Here is a 19,968-nt window from a genome sequence, read left to right on the forward strand (position 1 = left end):
ACACACACACACACACACACACACACACACACACACACACACACACACACACACACACACACACATCCGTGCGCACAAACACACGCAGAGACACACACAAGCACACACACACACATCCGTGCGCACGAACACATACACACACACACACACACACACACACACACACACACACACACACACACACACACACACACACACACAGTTAACCAGAGTCGAGCAGCAGCATGTTAAGCTTCATTGATCACCACTGCACTCGTTTATCAAGTGGAAGTGCTGGTCCAAGACCGGCGTCACCTTAATCGCGTTAGTAACGTACTACAAATCCAAAACCGATCCGGAGTCAGCGGCGTTGCTTTGAGAGCTGCGGTGCCGTGACCCAGCGTGAACGATGGCCTGCTGTGAGCAGTGAAACACCTTTGTGGAGGGAAAAAGACAGGAGGCTCAGGGAAAGGACAATCCGATAACGGGGCCACTGTGAGAGTCAATTCTCTGTTTTTTAATACGTCTCAGTGACAGGGAGACTGAAAGTGCTGCTTTTATGCCTTATAAATGTGAGGCTAATATTTTGAGTCGACACACTAGAGCAGCAGAAACACATTTACAGAGCGAGAAATCTAATCAAACAGGACATCAAGCTAAAGCTAGTGGAGATTCTGAACTTTTTATCGATCTGTGATGGAAATTCTGCCTCTTTTTAGTATCACAGCAATTGATGGCATTTCTTATCTCGTAAATGAACTATTGCTCAAATTGTTATTAACCCAGTCTGTAATATTTAGAAAGTGTTATTTTAAAAACATAAAAATTAATAATCAGTGAAATGATCAAGGTTTCTGTCAGGCTTTATTTATGAACGTGTGTGGAAGGAGTCTCCAGTGTCAGGTCCCCCCCCCCTGGGACCTTGGCCATTTTCCTTGTAAAAAAAAAAACCTAGAGCTAGATAAAAATCACGTTTCTGGAATAAAATGAAACAATTTTTGTTATATTTGTCACTGTTCCCCCCCCCAAAAAAAAATTGTTTGCTTTCCTGCAGCCTCACTTAGACAAAAAAGAATCAAACTGACAAATGAATCAAATTCTGATGAGATTCACTTCATGCATATTACTGATGTACAAAGCTGTACGTCATCAACAGATTTGCAGGCATATATCACTATATATATATATATATATATATATATATAAAACTACTGTTTATAAAATATATAATATTTTGACAAAAGGACATGAAAGAAAACGGTGTCGAAGAACTGAATCGAAGAGTCGATTCGTTTGCAAATGACCACTTCTGTTTATGCTTCAGTTAAACACTTGCTATGATATGCTGCTGCAATAAAGAGGACATGGAGGAAAAAAAAAGAACTGAAAAAAAAAATGGTTAAAATGGTGAAAAGTACAGGATCATATTTTAAGAACCGTTTTTAGACACGAGGAATCATATGCAAGTTTTAATCTTGCAGGAAAAAAATACCAAGGTGCATTATGGGTTTTCTATAACTACTAGTTCGCACGCCACCTACTGCAAAGCATTGTGGGATTACAAGCGAACACTAGAGCACTACATTATAGAACAGAGTGTGGAATTATGCATAATTGGGGATATTATGAAACGCTAGCACGCCCTGATGTTTGGATCTGCTATCTTTTCGAATCTTTAGAAAAATCAAACTCTCTGTCTGTTCTACGTGTTCTCGTCTTACGCATTGTAAATCCACTCCAGCTCACAGTGGTACTGTACATAGTGAACCTTTGATGTTGCATAAGTGCTACATGCAGGTTTCCTTTGGAGAGTTGGCAGATAAAGAGTGAATGAAATCCGAGAGGTGACGTCAGAAAAGAAACCTCTAAGCTTCTCATCGTCTCTCTCTCTCTCTCTCTCTCTCTCTCTCTCTCTCTCTCTCTCTCTCTCTCTCTCTCTCTCTAATCAGTAGATTCCTTTTTACCCAAGAAACCTCACCCATGATCTCCCTTTGGGGTTTAGAAACCATTATAGTGTACTAATGATTCTAGAGGAAATCCCTCTGTCATGGAGCAAGGTGGTGATTAGAGCTGCAGGTGATCTGAGATTCCCTCAGGAATGACCTGACACCAGTTTGGGAATAATTCTGGCTTGGGTGACAGACTGAGCCAGGGTTGGTTCTAGACCTTTATTAGGGTGTCTCCAGCCCCCCTGTCTGTGAGCTCAGCCACCCTAAAACTATAAGGTTACTTTTTACTTTCATAAATAAACAATAGAAATGACGTTAAAATGCAGGACACGTCGTCGATGGGAAATAAAATGATTTATCAGTTTGATCCAAGAGCGATTTTTTTTACTTTGATTTTACGCGCGTGCGTTGTAGTCTTTCAAAAGTGCGTCATCAGCTGTCTGCGTTATTTGAACGGAGAAGCACAGGTACGCGCAGCGTGCACGCGCAGTCAGAGCTGGAGGCGTTTATCTATAACGTTAATCGGCGGAAAGCCGCAAAGACAAAGGCAACCAAAAGCAGTGAAATGTCACTATTCTTATTACCAGAGTTGTAGCACAAACAATATATTAATGCAAACAATCCATTCAAAATTAAATAAAAATAACATTTATTGATTTGGTCTTTGTCTTGTGAATATTAGTTTATTAATGACTGCATTCACTGGACACACTGTTTGTAGAGAACACACACATACATGAACTGATCTGATTCAAGACTGGCATCATTACATCATGCACAAAATTTTGGTGTCCACTTTTGCCATTTTAAATAATACCATAACTTTTGGCTTACTATGTAGTCATATAATATATAATACATAATATAAAACTCTTCTTGTTGCAAATTCTCACTGAGGGCTAAAACCCCCTAATGCTAGAACCGCCCCTGAACTGAGCTGAGCGTCTTGAGGGTTGCAACCTCCGTGTCCTACTTGATTAGTTAGTTAGTAAAGCCGTCAATGTTTCTTAAGGATCCCGTCACTGTCAGAAGAATCCATGTGTTTCCTTATTATCGACAGCGCATCCCTAAATGTTCAGTCGTGTCCACGTGATATATATGTTTTTTGCTGCTAAGTGTCATTTTGTGCCTTGAAAATATTGGGAGTTTCATTTGTGGTTTTTAGCAGCCTGGCACATTAGAACTGCAGGCACATTTCATTCACGCCTGTCTGACAGGCTTGATAGCGCAACACAACAGCTGGTAATTACGGATATGCGAGGGAGAAAGACACAAAATGAGGCGCTCTGGCAGTTTTTTTTAGTAGTACACACATTAAAGCCGCAGTGCTTTAGAACGGCCATTCAGCCTTAGTGGTCTTATGAAGAATTCATGACAGCGTGAGTGTGTGTGTTTGTGTGGTGTTAGCAAATGAAGTTATTTCTTAATGGAATCTCTTTCTCTTAGAAATCTCAAAGGCCTCAGCCATTAAAGATGACTCGTATCTTTCTGAGAATCGAAAACACTTGCTAACAAAGTAATGGGCTACAACATTTACATGATTGCTCAATCGTGCATTTTTTTTTTTTTGCCCGATGGAAAACAGCTACGTTGCAACATGAATTGCCAATCCGTCGCGGCTATAATGAGAATTAGAGACGACATATAGACAGGCAGACTAATATAAAACAGCGTTCCCTGAAGTGAATCTCGTCGTTACCCGAGTAGAACGCTGCATTAGCTTCAGAGTAATTGAGTTCTGAAAATCTACACTATTGGACCAAATTGGACTGATGGATCTCATATCTCAGGTCACTCTCGGGCATCTCAGTCTTACTCCGTGACTCAGACTTTGCAGACTTTCACGCCTCCATGCTTGACTTGGTGCTCAATTTGCAGCTTGAGGTTAGGATGGAATGTTAATATGATCAAACTGCTCCTGTAGCCCTTCTTCTCTCATTCTCCCAGCCCAGATCTTGTCCTCCCCAGCTATCTCCATCAGCACTCATCTCTCTGGGGTTTGGAAAACAGAACCGTGCCATATCTAAAGCAACCAATCAGGGCAGAGTTTCCTTGCAGAGCAGAAGAATCTCTGGCCTGGCAGAAACAGATGAAGGATGGTCAAACAAATGTTACCTCAAATCCCACACCAATTCTAATCTGTTTCTTAGAGAACTCAGATGAGAACGTTGTTTTTACACTCTGTAGAAGTGTCCAGGTCAGATTAGGGTGTATTCCTGCATTGTGCCCAGCATTCCCAGGTCCAACATGACCCTGACCAGTATTCATTCATTCATTCGGTCATTTTCTAGCACTTATGTACCTATCTCAGTGCCAACCCATCACAGGGCACACACTCACACACTACGGACAATTTTCCAGAGATGCCAATCAACCTACCATGCATGTCTTTGGACCGGTGGAGGAAACCGGCGTACCCGGAAGAAACCCCCGAGGCACGGGTAGAACTTGCAAACTCCACACAACCAAAGCGGAGGCGGGAATCGAACTCCGACCCTGGAGCTGTGAGGAGAACGTGCTAAGCACTAAGCCACCGTACCCCCCCCCCCTACCCTGACCAATATAAAGAGATTAATGAAGATGAATGAACGGTTGATGCACATAATTAGACCTCAGGGTACGACAGACAATCCTGTGGGTGTATTGCCGAGACTGTATAAACCCTCTGTGCATCAAACGTTCAATTATCTTCAGAAACTTCTACATACAGATCAGGGTCAAGGTGAATCCTGAAGACATATTCCAAAGTCATACAGTATATGACTCATCATGCCCTTCATTCCCAGGATCTACCATGATCCTGACCAGTCTAAAGAACATCCCAAAGATGAATAAATGGTCACTGTAGAGAATTAGACCTTCAAGCAGTACAGAGGAGTCTTGGGTAATTTGCTGTGCTTGGGCAGTGGTGGCTCAAATGTTAGGGCTCTGGGTTACTGAGCATAAGGTCAGAGGTTTAAGCCCAGCACCACCAATCTGCTGCTGTTGGAACTGTGAGCAAGGCCTTTAACCCTTTCTGTTCTCGGGTGCTGTATCATGGCTGACCCTGCGCTCTGACCCCAGCTTCCTAACAAGGTACAAATCTAAAAATTTCACTATGCTGTAATGTGACGAAGGAAGTTTCTTGAAATGTTCTTGGTTTTCAGTTTCGTCTAGTTTCCCCTCACCTAATTAAACCTACTAGGAGGTGGAGTGAAGTCTTTCATTTTCCTCAGGTATGAAAGAGTGTACAAATGTTGTGTTCCCTCGATAGTCTGCAGATCTACTGCAAACCTGATCTATAGACAATGTGGTTACTTAAGATGATTTCATTAGACTTGAAGGACTTTTTCACACCATATAGGTTTTCAAATAACAGTAAAAAACCTGTAACCTTGATGACACGACTCCGGAGCAAAGGTACAGTTAAGTTTAGTCTCCTTTTTGTCCTGAGCGAGAAATCGACAGGGTTCACGTTTTACCGTGATGTTCAAACACTCTGATGGACGGAGCACTTTTGCCCCGATCGATATCACGTTACGTCGCAGACTTGATTTGATTTGACTTCGAATTGGCTCTTCATCACACAATATAAGAAGCATGAGCGAGGCACAGGCATCTTTTTCCATCCGATTCTACTCGATTTCTACACAATTTCACTATGCTCGTGTCTCCTTTAAAATAATTTGAATGAAGACAGACTGACTGGATAAAAGCGGATGGCAGAAGCAGATGGCACCGCAACGCTGCACTATTACATCAGCATTAATAATGCAGACACCAGGCCAATGATCCTGGGCTCCAAGTTGACATAAGGAAGATTTGGTGATGTCCTGCTCTGGGAGGGTCAAGCATTCGTACTCTCATCATTTCCTCCTGAGCGGCTCTGACCCCTCGAGTCTGCCGAGGCCTCTTGAAATGCCGGCTCAGCACGATTTCCTGTTGCCTTGCACTTTTCCATCTCACTAAAAGATTACCAAACTGGCTTAGACCCACTTTCTCTAATCTCTTCCCGCATTACAAATGAACCAAGAATTGTGGATATTCCCTCAGCTGACCAGCACTGTACTGTAAGCCTCTGGCCTTGCTAAAAATATCGCACATTAAATCCCGAAACCATATTAAAGTTGAATATAAATCAGAAGGCTGGCCACAAAACATAAGCCTCATGTGTAATTACGTATGTGGTACATCACTCACATTAGATGTCAGAACAGGGATTCGATTTTGGGATCAGTGTCAGAGTAATCTTCAAAATAAAAGCATCTTTGATCGCGTTTCTCACCTGGACATTTCATGCATCTTGTATCTGGATTATTCCTACATAAAATCTTACCCACATTTGTTGTCAAACCTTTGATTAGCCGGATTAAAATCCAATTTCTTTAGCACTTATGCGTATTATGCTATTGAGCTCTTAGCACGTTTTTGGATTTTACTTCCAGATTTTTCTCCAATTTGCTAATTTTCCCAACTTGCTAATATTCTTAACACTTGACTCCCAACTTCCTGTGTTGATTCATGTTTGTTGTTGTTTTTACACCAAAGTCGGTATTTGTGACAATTTTAAACCTGGTAACTTCGGTAACTGGTTAATAACGGTATTGGTTAATAACCATTCATTCATTTTCTACCGCTTATCCGAACTTCTCGGGTCACGGGGAGCCTGTGTCTATCTCAGGCGTCATCGGGCATCGAGGCAGGATACACCCTGGACGGAGTGCCAACCCATCACAGGGCACACACACACTCTCATTCACTCACACACTCACACACTACGGACAATTTTCCAGAGATGCCAATCAACCTACCATGTATGTCTTTGGACCGGGGGAGGAAACCGGAGTACCCGGAGGAAACCCCCGAGGCACGGGGGGAACATGCAAACTCCACACACACAAGGCGGAGGTGGGAATCGAACCCCCAACCCTGGAGGTGTGAGGCAAACATGCTAACCACTAAGCCACCATGTCCCCTGTTTAATAACCAGCAAAACTAATTTGTTGGTTGTGTGGAAACATTGGAAATGTGGTCAGATTCCAAAGTGACAAGGAAAGGTATGGATTAGTGGTGCTGTGCTGATCTTGTGTTCTTTTGTCCTCCAGATTTCTGTAATTAATCAGAATCCAGTTAACACTCAAAATGCATTAAATGTTAACAGGGTTTCGGAGGCGATCCACCCTCTTACCCTCATTGCGCTGGATGTTGAGCTGGTTGATCTGCTCGGTGAACTCGTTCTCCTCTATCGTTTCGGTTCTTGGCACGGACAGCGAGAAGCGGCGCTTGAAGTTCTTCATTTTGTTCATTTCTCAGTGCCCCAGACTCCTGAAAAGACAAGAACAAGAGGTCTTTTGATTTGCTGCTGTTGAACACCACGATGATGGACCTTCCTGACCTTCTTGCATCTCCGATGTCAGGTTTCCTGCTGCTTATAAACAAAGTTTTATTGTAGGCTACGTTTTTTCTGCCTCCACTTCGATTTCTAGAGAGTAAAAAGTTTTCTGAACTTGAAGGAAAGGTCTGGTAACGCTGAAGTAAGCATGTTCTCCAACATGGAGATAGACTTTGATGTCCTCATGACTATGAGCTGCTACCAGCAGGGTGACCCCGTGGTGCAGAGACCCTGTGGTGCTGTTAGGATAAAACACCAGTTAAGTTGCTCTTCTTTCCTTCGGCTTTTTTTTTTTTAACCACTTTTGTGTCATGTGGCAGAGTTGAGTGGAGGCCGAGCTTCTAGAACTTTCTTTGCTGTTAAATTCTCAGTCATGCGGTTTGCTTAAGGAACTATTCTGATATCAAGCCGAGACACAGAGGAACTGCTTTTTATCCCCAATTAGTGTCACACAGTAAAATATGTGGAATTAACTCTTGCTTCAAATAAATTCTATCCCTCCAATAATAATCCACAGCAATCTCTCTCTCTCTCTCTACATTTATGGCATTTAGCAGACACCCTTACCCAGAGTGACTTACAATGTTCTTTCTTGGAAATCTTAAAAATACATAAAAAAAAAAAAAATCTAAAACAGCGTAATAAATCATTGAGGTCACACATTAGTGTAACTAAGGCCATGTCCACACTGATACGTTTTCGTCTGAAAACGTATATTTTTCTCTCCGTTTTTGGCCTTTCGTCCACACCGAGACGGTGTGTTTTAAGTCAACGAAGACGTAGCTGTTGGAAGACGTTCTTCAAAGCGGGTATAAATTTGAAAACGCCGTTTTCGTGTATTAGTGTGGACCGTGAAGACGGAGGCTTTTGAATACTATGACGGATTTTTAGTCATGTGATGCGGTCGGAAACAAATAAACGCCTAGCGGAAATGACGCAGGTCGAAGCTTTACTCACGCGCGATAGGGAGATGTTAGCATTTTCATACATTTCAGTGTGGATGAGCTACTTTTGGAAAACGTTTGAAAACGATAATGTGGACGCGGAGCGTTTTTAGACGTATACTCCGTTTTCAAATATATCCGGATTAGTGTGGACACGGCCTAAGGTAACGCTAAAATGTTAGAAAAACAAACAAACAAAAAAAACAAAACAACAGGCAAATTTAAAGCTACTCCACTTTTAGAAAATTAAAAACAAAGAACAATCATTAGGTGTGTTTTGGAAAATCTGAGGAAAAAATACATTAATTTTCCACTTGTAATTACCACTTTTTGGTGTATGTTCAACCGATAAATACGATCTTTCAAACTGGAGATCCCTAAACATTCAAAATAAAAGTCTCCTTCCAGAAAACTTAACTATAACCACTATAACCAGCTAAAAAGTAAGTGACGTGACATACGTCTAAGTACGGTGACCCATACTCAGAATTTTCTTCTCTGTGTTTAACCCATCCAAAGTGCACACACACGCAGCAGTGAACACACACACATCGTGAACACACACACAGCAGTGAACACACACCCGGAGCAGTGGGCAGCCATTTATGCTCCGGCGCCCGGGGAGCAGTTGGGGGGTTCGGTGCCTTGCTCAAGGGCACCTCAGTCGTGGCCGGCCCGAGACTCGAACCCACAACCTTAGGGTTAGTACTCAGACTCTCTAACCATTAGTCCACGACTTCCCCAGTAATAAGCGGTTACTATAGAAACTATAATGTCTGCATTGACTTGCCATAACAATCAAATCACTGGATGGATTGAGACGCCTCCTCCATCATTTCCCGATTCTATTCGTCACATTTGTCATCTGTTCATCACGGGACCATCGTGACGCCTGGAAACAGGAGCATGACCGCCTTCAGATGGCTTTGAGGCACAGGAGGCAGAGTGAGTCAGTGAGCTCTCATAGGGAGATGACTTTCTCAATGGCGGGGATATATTAATAAGACATGTACTGAGCCAAAAGGACTGGTGGCATACGGAGGATGACGGAGTGTCTTCACGACGTGGGAAGCTTTGATTCCAGACAGACCGTCAGCCTGCTCTCTGGAGACCGAGCAGGAGCCGAACGAGAAGCGGAAAAGCTGGGGAATTCCAAAAAGTAATCCGAGAAGAAAGCACAAGAAGCCCTGAGTCTTCCCGAGGATGGAGTTGTTTGTAAGAGTGTAGACAATGAATGATTAAATTATGAGCTGGGGATTAGAAATTGTTGAGGAAAGAGTGCAGGAATTTCAGTTAAGCTAATCTATAAATAGAATGTTATATATAATTTATACAGAATTACACTGCCTGTATTTTGTGTTAGCACTTAATACAGTCATACAGATGAAGTACAAGTGCCTCTGCATTCACATGCAACCCTGTGCCTTTCGACACACACACACACACACATATATATATATTAGCACATATTAGCAGTGTATATATATATATATATATATATATATATATATATATATATATATATATATATATATATATATATATATATATATACAGTGCTAATGTGTCCATAATACTGGAAAAAAAACCCCAGAATTAACATATTTAAATGAATGCAGAATTTCAAATTGAGTAATTTAGGAAAATGTAGCTTTTACAAAGTGATATAATGTCCATTACTGAGTAATAAATTATGTCTGTAAATGTTAATCTCTCCGCATAATGAGTTTAAAATGAACTGGTATCATTTATTGGTTGAACGTAACGTACGTATTTATACACATTTTTTTTGTTGATGTCACAACATTACCTCATTGCCTTGAACCTATAACAAATCGCTACGCTAATTATTAACGGAATCTAGCAAGGTGGCTACAATCTTCTCAGCCACAGAACATGCATGCTAAGTTAACTTGTTATCCTATTCATCTAGGGTAGTAATGACCATAATCTTGATTTTAATTGGATAAGATTTGCTAACGCTAAAGCTGTAATGCTTAACAGTAAGAATAAGTAACAGTAAGATCATCAGAGATCTCCGTTAATGAACGGCAAATGTAAGAGAACTAGACCGCTATCTGAATGCTACTCATTACAATATTAGTATCTCGTTAAACTTGTCTGTTGATAAACTTCCTGTTCTCATGCATCAGAAATCAGAAACCCCCTCATTGTGCTGAGTGTTTTCATATGTCACATGTCCATGTTGTGCTAATTTTTGATTTTCACGTGACATCACGTGTCTTTTTGACATCACGTGTCTCTTTGAAAGTTTTTTGATTTTGCATATTTTGGGGGCGGGGCTGCGGCACAACCGAAAGGCCAGATGGTACACCAATTTAAAACTTTGTTCAGAGTATCGCCCTAAAGGAGCTGGCCGAGTTTGGTGTAGATCAAAAGCTTTTGGAAGCTTGGCGAGTTATAAACCTCCAAAGTTTATAATGGGTGTCTATGGGAAAAAAAGCCATTTTGTGACCCAGTACCGGAAGTACCGGTACTCTGATCGCTTAGAAAAGTAACAGCAGCAAACTTCAGACCAGGATCTACGACATATCCGAATTTGGTGCAAGTGGCTTGAAAGCTCTAATTCCCCTTTTCCACCGAGGCAGTTTGAGTGCTGGTTCGGAGCCAGAGCCTAATTTAGAACCAGTTCATTCTGTTTCCACAGCCAAAGCACCGGCTCTGAACCAGGAAAAGTGGTTCTTAAGTAGCACCAAAACGTTGTTGGTCTAGACTTAAGAACCGCTTGCGTCAGGAGCTGGGGGCGGGGCTACTGTTAGCGCATTTGATAATGTACCTTAAGTATATTATTGTTTAATACACTTTTACTTTACCGCGATATGATACATTATCAGCACACATGATAGTAGGTAGCTACATGCTAAGGCTAAATTTTTTCTGTGTTAACGATAAAATAACGTTATGTACTTTATCGATTACAACCTCCGTTTATACAGATTACATGGAGCCGCACGTACACGTTTTATTCGCCGCGTTTGGATGCCGATGTAGGTTCACAAAGCCATGAGCATTAACGGTAAAGTAACATCCGCTTTTGTTGTTGTGTTTGTGTTTGTCGCTGCTGCGCTAACGTTGCTGGGACTCGTGACACGTATACAGTGACGTCACATTCGGCGCTGTGATGCTCTCTAGCCGGTGGAAAGGCAAACCGGTTATTAGAAGGTTCACCAGTGGAACCAACTTTGAACCAGGACTAGTGTTAGCTCTGAACCAGCACCCGGTTCTTTCCGGTGAAAAAGCCAATTCCAATCAGTACCTTCTGACAAAAGGAAAAGCATTCGGTGGTATAAAACGACACGATCAGGGCTTTTTTTAATCGCCCACACGCTTGCTTTCTGAAGAAAGAAAAAGTGCTGAGTTTACAAGAACAGTTTATTTCCACCATCTGACCAGCAAGCAGCGAGAAGCGATGCGTTTAACAGAAAATCTCTCGCTCTGTATCCTCATGTTTTTGTTAATAGAAACTGATACTGTGAGTTGGTTCACTTTATCAGAAAATTGACCGGGGGGTCGTCTCAGAGTCCAGAACCACACCGAGCGCCGTAACAAACCCAGCAATAATCGCTAGGTAATGAATCTTGGTTGCCGGTGTTGGCACGGTGCAAACATTGCTCTCTGATAATGAGGCACCGACCTGTAAATGAGGTGGTGAGGTAAGTCGAGGACGAGGCGAGACAAAGGAAGTCCTATGGGTCCAAACACAGATGTGCTGTTTACCTGCACAAATAAAGCCTCTGCCTGCATTTCCATCTCATCTAGATAGAGACAGGGATCGTGATCGGCTCACGCTATTAAAAAGTTCCAAGGATGTTTATATTTCACTTCCTGTATCTTGTCTGTGTTTATGTGGAGGTGGTAGCTCTTTGGCTAAGATGGCGGTTTACAGATCAGAAGGTTGTAAGTTCAAATCCCAGGTCTGCCAAACTGTCACTATTGGGTCTGAACCCTCAATTGCTCACTTGTATAAAATAAGATAAAAAACGTAAATCGCTCTGGATTGTCTGATGTAAAGTTCTACTAAGATGTAGGACAAATTTCTCCACTCGTAACAGAAGACATTTAGAGAGCAGACATTTTCACAGAACAGGAACGGTAGAAAAACTGCAAAGTCATTAGCATCTAAAACTGTTACACCAATGTAGTGGAGTGATAAAGGTGTGATATTTGTTCTGTAATATAAAAATATAATAAAAGTATAAAGCTGGATTAAATGGAAATACTCCAGTTACTGTATTAATCTTTCAGAACATTACATCAAGGACGATCCGCGTTCCTCGTGTCCGTGTCGACGATCGGACGTCTTCCTGATGTCTCACTCCACAGTGGTGTTACTATGAAGCTGATATGAAAGTAAACAGGACTTTAATAATGTGTAGAGTTTCATCACTGTTTCTGTTTTTCTCTACAACACTAGAAGTGATAGATACATAGGAAAGTTCCAGGTTTATTTTCTCCACACAGATGTTTGTATCTTCAGAGTAAACGTTGATATCGAACCCATTTCTGCTCTCTGAGATGATCTGAGTGTTTGTTCATCTAAAAATCAGCTCAGATTTATCTTCAGCTCTAATATTCAGTGTAAGATCATCAACAGAGGGAAAAACACACGTCTGAAACACACCGAAAGAACGACAGGGTCCTGACTCGCTTTAGATCAGACTCACAGACACTCCTACTGTATAAGATCATTCCCATACTGCTTGTAGACTGGAACTCCACTGTACTGGTAAAAAGGGTTCAAGATGGTGGGTAGATACTTGGACTTATTTAGAGGATCAATATAACCTGAATGGGAGTTGAGTAAAAGCAGGTTAAGTATGTACACAACCCGATTCTGAACACAAGGAACTTTCCTATAAATATTGCTGTATCTTTTGAACCCTTGAACACAAAAACAAAACGATGTCGTATGTCGGATCGCACGAAGGTCCGTTTTATCAGCGCCGACATTTCCCTTTCTTTTCCCTTTCTTTTCTGGCTAAAACTGCATAACTGCTGATTGCCAGGGATGCCTTCCAAATTAGGATGCGCCCCATTTGTCTTGTTTACCGACTACAGATTCGGCTCGGCATGGAGCACAGAGCGCACCGGGGCATCGTTCCACCGCTCAAAGAGCCGGCATCGAGGAAAGAAGCAAAAAGCACAAAAGACCTCCATGCATGAGGTAAAGACTTCCTCACCACATGCATGACACAAACACAAAGAGCTCCAGCTGAAGAAAAAGTCACGCTAATGCTGTTTACTTCGTGGGTCGTGGGTCTCGCACGCGGCAGGACGCGGTCGAACTGATTGGAAACATGACGCTGCACATGAAAGGGAGTGAGAAAAATAATGAGATGATTCTGATCTCTCTGACAGCGCCTAGCTGGCCGGCTCTGCTTTGCTGTCATCAAATGGCATCTGCTCTCCTTCTGCTGCCAGACCAGCCTGGCCCTGGGCTACAGGAGAGAAAATCCACAGTTTGGCACCAAGAAGCCCTTGATGCTACAACACTGATGTCTCAAGCTGCTTTCTCTCTCTCTCTTTCTCTCTCTCTCTCTCTCTCTCTCTCTCTCTCTCTCTCTCTCTCTCTCTCTCTCTCTCTCTCTCTCTCTCTCTCTCTCTCTCTCTCTCTCTCTCTCTCTCTCTCTCTCTTTTCCTCTCCTCCTTTTCTTTCTCTGGATGCAATAGAGGTTTCAGATGGCTTTGCTCATTAAAAGCTACTCTCTGGGGTCATTTGTGTGTGTTAACAGATTGTGTGTGATGTCTATATGACGCCCTGCTCGCCCAGTGTGGTTGATAAACAGCTCTGAAGAAGAAATTTCGCTACTGATGGTGATGGTGATGCGTCAATAATCAAAAAACCAAGCAAGGTTGAAATATTTGTTGACAGTCAACATAGCACACCTACAGTATGTCGTATTTACGTAACTGACCGCAGAGCAACAACCGTGACAAACAAAGAGACCGCGCGAGCTTCCGTATTTAACCTGAAGCAAACACGTCCTTTAGAGAAAAGTGATTAACCGATCAGGATCGAGATCATTTTTCTTTTTTCTACTGGTCAGCTAATTGCTCTCCGATAGCTGGACTTTATGCTAATAATTCCACTGTCCTGTATCACGGTTCCTGTTCTCCTGATTAAGAAAAAGAAACTCAGTACGTATCTCGATTCACGCAGTGATAATTAATACGGGGGGCACGGTGGCTTAGTGGTTAGCACGTTTGTCTCACACTTCCAGGGTCGGGGGGTCGATTCCCACCTCTGCCTTGTGTGTGTGGAGTTTGCATGTTCTCCCCGTGCCTCGGGGGATTCCTCCGGGTACTCCGGTTTCCTCCCCTGGTCCAAAGACATGCTGGTAGGTTGATTGGCATCTCTGGAAAATTGTCCGTAGTGTGTGAGTGTGTGAGTGAATGAGAGTGTGTGTGTGCCCTGTGATGGGTTGGCACTCCGTCCAGGGTGTATCCTGCCTCGATGCCCGATGGCGCCTATGAGATAGGCACAGGCTCCTCGTGACCCGAGACGTTCGGATAAGCGGTATAAAATAAATGAATGAATGATACGGAGGACACCAGAGTCACTTCAGCCTACGTTCCTTGAAATCCACAGAAGATATGATCATATATTCATATATTAAGTCACAATCCTTTCGTGAGCATTCACACCTTTTATCATTAGTCACGTGGAAAAATGTACTCGCGTCTTTAATAATCACAGGACGATCTCTACTAAAACTCAAGATCGCATCAGTCTTCTCGATTTAACTTTCCACGTCTTACGCTGGTATTTTATTTCTCATATCTCCCCGCCCTGCCTGAGATGAATCATCGGCGTACGAGCGCTCGAGGATACACAATCACAATCACACGTCCCGACACACACCATTCGTCAGGTTCCATTTGGCGCCATTAAAGCCACCGCTTGAGCCTTTTCATGTGCTTTCACAGCAATCGCATTTGGATACATAAGGACAGATGTCCTCCAGTGCTGGAAGCTAATACCATTTTGTTAACAACGGCAAGTGGGCGTGACATTTGCCTCCGCCGAACGTAGCCAAGGGTGACCCAGCGTCCTATAGGGAGTGCTCATGCAACCCCCTTTTCCAGGTTCATCGACGATCTGGGACCCAGGGACTCGGCTAATTCACTACAGCAGTTGTTTAAGTGCCGGTTTTTGTCCGAGCGGGCCGTCACGCAGAGTGCCGTCACGCTGAGAGACGCCTGATGTGATCCTCTATGATGTGCCACACAAAAACAGAACACAGCTTGGTGTAAATTACAGAATTTTTATTCCTGTTTAGAAAAGTAGTGAGGTAGGAAAACTAGCTCCATCAGGATGATGAGATTTGTCACCAGGACATCCGCGTATACGTCTGTTTATTACGGAGGTGAGGTGTAAAGTATAGAATTATAGAGGACGAACGAATTTATATGCAAATTTTGGTGAAGCACTGATTTTCTATACGGAGTGTAAATTGTTTATTTATTTTCGATTAGACACCGACGTAATAAACGCTGTACAAAACTCAAACGTTGCTTTATATTAATGACTCGTAAGACTAGCTATACGAATAGATGCAGTGGTAGCTGCGGTGGCTGAGCTGCATTAATGAAGGATTTAACATACACTGCTTTCAGGAAAGGGGGGCGCACGGTGGCTTAGTGGTTAGCACGTTCGCCTCACACCTCCAGGGTTGGGGGTTCGATTCCCGCCTCCGCCTTGTGTGTGTGGAGTTTGCATGTTCTCCCCGTGCCTCGGGGGTTTCCTCCGGGTACTCCGGTTTCCTCCCCCGGTCCAAAGACATGCATGGTAGGTTGATTGGCATCTCTGGAAAATTGTCCGTAGTGTGTGAGAGTGTGTGTGTGTGTGTGTGTGTGCCCTGTGATGGGTCGGCACTCCGTCCAGGGTGTATCCTGCATCGATGCCCGATGACGCCTGAGATAGGCACAGGCTCCCCGTGACCCGAGAAGTACGGATAAGCGGTAGAAAATGAATGAATGAATGAATGCTTTCCAGAAATCACCTCTTTGTCTTTATGAAAATATCCGCATATCATCTGCCGCCCCACAGGAGACGTGTCCCTCGCTTCTTGCTCTCTTTTTTTTTGCTTTTTGTGACCATCATGCACTCCTACACACATACATTAAGCAGAATTATTCCTGCCAGTTAACAAAATTGTAGCGCTGATCGATCCGATTAAAATAAAATTTGACAACGTGTCAATAGATTTGACAACATGTCATGTATCTGCATCACGTCGAGGTTGTAATTCGGCACAATAACGCATTATTTATTCATGGCGCATGCTGCAGAGAGAAACTTTTCAAAGCTCAAGCTGATTAAAGCTTCCTTGAGGTCTACCACGGCCCAAGAGCATCTCAGTGAGACTTGCTGTCATCATACAGTGTGTGTGTGTGTGTGTGTGTGTGTGTGTGTGTGTGTGTGTGTGTGTGTACTTACTGTACAGTATAGGAAAAATAGCTCATAGCAAACTAACAAACGAATACATTATCAATAACGCAAGAAGGATATCTTCACACTTCGTATTTTTTTTTTAAGAAAAATTTTCTAAGAACAATTGATTCAATTTATCTTTTTTTTTTTTTTTAATTTTTATATAATAATTAATAGGCTTTAATAAGGACATTGACCAACAGCATGGTTTTCTATGTTCTTCTTCAGTAAGTGCTGTAACCTGGTTATTCATCATAGGGTAACACACACATGCACACACACACACACACACACACACACACACACAAACACACACACACACGCGCACACATACACACGTAGCAGCACTTTACTGTAGCCTGTAGGTATATGCATTTTTGATTGTTTTCATCAAGGGTGCCAATATTTCTGAAATCGAGCGAACATTTGATATTAACTCAACTATAACTTCAATTTCGAGTGAGATAGAAAAGGCCTCAGATACAGTGTGCAATGTTTTCTGTGAAATGACTATAATTTACATCCCATGGATGTTGGACGGACCGAAGCGATTCGTCCTGAAGAAAAGACATGCATGGAATTTGATAAATTTGTCACGGACTCGTCTGTCTCTCGTCTCTAGAGAAAATATTAGAGAAACTAACAAATGTAGGAAGGAAAGCACGTCCTGGCCAGTCCAATAGTTTCCACTGCCTTGGAGTGATGTATATGAAGTAATGCAGAAAAAGCAGAAGTGTCTATGATCCGGTTTACAGCCGTTCATATGTGAAAATTACGGGTCGCGACACGTGAAAATACAGATACGTAAACTCGGGAAAACACGTGTGAATAATGGAGGAGGATAAAAAAAATATGTCCTGTGTGTGAAAAAAGGAAATCCCATGAAAATAAAATAATCACATGGGGTAAAAAGTCAGTTGGGAAAAAAAAAAAACAAAAGAAAATCCAGGGGAAAAAATATGAATCATGATTTAAAAATAAATAAATAAATAAATTTAAAAAAAAAAAAAAATTAATTCCATGAAAATAAATCACAAAGGGGGTTGGTGGGTGGCTTAGTAGTTAGCATGTTTGTCTCACACCTCCTTGTGTGTGTGGAGTTTGCATGTTCTCCCCGTGCCTCGGGGGTTTCCTCCGGGTACCCCGGTTTCCTCCCCCGGTCCAAAGACATGCATGGTAGGTTGATTGGCATCTCTGGAAAATTGTCCGTAGTGTGTGAGAGTGTGTGTGTGTGTGTGTGTGCCCTGTGATGGGTCGGCACTCCGTCCAGGGTGTATCCTGCATCGATGCCCGATGACGCCTGAGATAGGCACAGGCTCCCCGTGACCCGAGGTAGTTCGGATAAGTGGTAGAAAATGAATGAATGAATGAATCACAAAAGTTTTTATAAAAATGGTGAAAAATTCACTCATGGAAATAACATAAATAAATGAATCATATGGAGGAAAAAATACTAAGGGGGAAAAAAAGCTGATGAAAAAAAAAGTAAAGCATCTAAAAACTGCATAGTGAAAAATAATGTAGTGACAACGAAGCGAAGTCGGTATGTGTTTAGTGTAAGGCCCTGACCACATGATGGATCCAGTAATTATGCGAACATTTGAATATGACAATTTAAATTCATTTTTAAAGCCAATTTTTAATCTGAATTCTTCCTCTTGGCAAACGAGCCGAGTAAACCGGGTAAACCGAGCAGCGGGACGGAGTCTCGCCCTCGAGCTCTTTCAACAAGCAAAGCTGGCAAGGAGAAGACAGTTAACTGGCCAAAGGCCTATCAGGAAGCACTGCCTCCTTTCGGCTGTACCGAGGCGTGACGTGGACGATCCTCACTTTAAAAAACGAGCGCTGTGGGAATTTCAGGAGCGATTCTGAGGTAAATAATTAAATAAAGAAACAAACAAAAATAAACAAAAACTCTTTGCGGTTTGTCTTCGGATTAAAACAAAACTGATCCCAGTTCGACGAGATGGAAGAATAAAAATATTGATAATGTTTTTATTAGCAAGGACGTGGTACAACGATCATATATAATAAAATACTTCAATACTGATACTGATATATGTTTAAATTTAGGAATATTTAACTAGAACATGGTTGATATAAAAACAAACAAACAAACAAACAAACAAAAAACATTTCTAATAAATTCAGAACCAAATATTGTAACTACTAAAAAAAAGTCTATAATTATTCCGTGTAATCACTTTTATAAGATTTTATGTCAAACAAAAAAAAACAAAAAAATAAAAACATATCTCTTAAAACACTGTAAGCTCAAAAAGAATAATTAATTAAGTAATTTATCTATTATTTATTTATGTATTTATTTATTTATTTGTTTGTTTGTTTGTTTGTTTTTACAGTATCAGATCCCCCCCCCGACACCCTGCTACTCGTCCCAGGTATCACATCGGTGTCTCAAATATTTATTCATTCTAAACTTTTTCATTTAAAAGAAAAGTAAAATAAATAAATAAATAAATAAATAAATAAATAAATAAATAAATCTTGAAAAGAAAAGATCTTCCTATGTTCGCATGTCTCTCGCTATCTGCAGCCGTGCGGAGCTGAGAAACGGGAGCATTCGGGGGTCCAGACAGATTAATGAGTACGAGAGTCACCTTCTCCCGGCCTCTCCGCCCTTCCTTCACTTACAACATGAAGATTAAAAGGCTGTTTCACTCTCTATCGTCCGCAGGATAATGAATCAGACTCAGTCCTAACGCCGCACTTGTTTACTCAGTATTAGAATATCACAAAGCCAGCTGCGGCCCAATGTCTGGAAATTCTCCAGCTGTCAGAGTGACTCATGGTTTATATCAGGACCGGTTTCTGAGACTAATCTAACATCACATGATGTGTGTAATAAACCGTACGTTATATCCTGCATCTACTCTCGGTCCTCGGCTCAAAGTTATCCTTACTATGGATTTGTTTAGAAGACGCTCTAAATGAATAGATTATTATATAACCCGGTTCATATGGTGGAATTTTTCTAAATCCAGGGGTATTGACATTCTACACCTCATTTCTTGTCTACCCCTGGGGTAGAGGAACGCTTCGCACGTGGCATTTAGGAGCAAGGTTATAAAACACAGCTTTTTTCCCGGGGTTACGGATCGTTGCTCCGAAGCTTTTAACTGTCATGTTAACACAACATCGTGGTGCCAAACGTGTACGGCGTTAAACCATGGTGGTGTTAGAACGTTACGGCTTGTCGCTTAGCAACAGACACCCAATCAGGAACTGAGCAGCATGTGAAATCCTGGA

The 19,968-nt window shown here is 42.0% G+C and overlaps 1 protein-coding gene across 3 annotated transcripts in view; it reads right to left on the reverse strand.

The window, feature by feature from the left end:
- Positions 1 to 19,968, reverse strand: part of cdk18 (cyclin dependent kinase 18) — a 72,124-nt gene that overhangs the window by 38,448 nt on the left and 13,708 nt on the right. For 2 of the 3 annotated variants that reach the window (XR_007139924.1, XM_027154835.2), the window contains exon 2: positions 7,096 to 7,232. The exons of the other annotated variant lie outside the window; for it this stretch is intronic. Coding sequence is in view for 1 of the 2 variants with exons in the window: in XM_027154835.2 (XP_027010636.1) it covers positions 7,096 to 7,213 (118 nt within the window). In the remaining variant the exon portion in view is untranslated. The remainder of the gene's footprint in view (positions 1 to 7,095; positions 7,233 to 19,968) is intronic. 3 annotated transcript variants of the gene reach the window in all.

The sequence above is a fragment of the Tachysurus fulvidraco genome, chromosome 2, assembly GCF_022655615.1.
Source record: "Tachysurus fulvidraco isolate hzauxx_2018 chromosome 2, HZAU_PFXX_2.0, whole genome shotgun sequence".
NCBI lineage: Eukaryota > Metazoa > Chordata > Actinopteri > Siluriformes > Bagridae > Tachysurus > Tachysurus fulvidraco.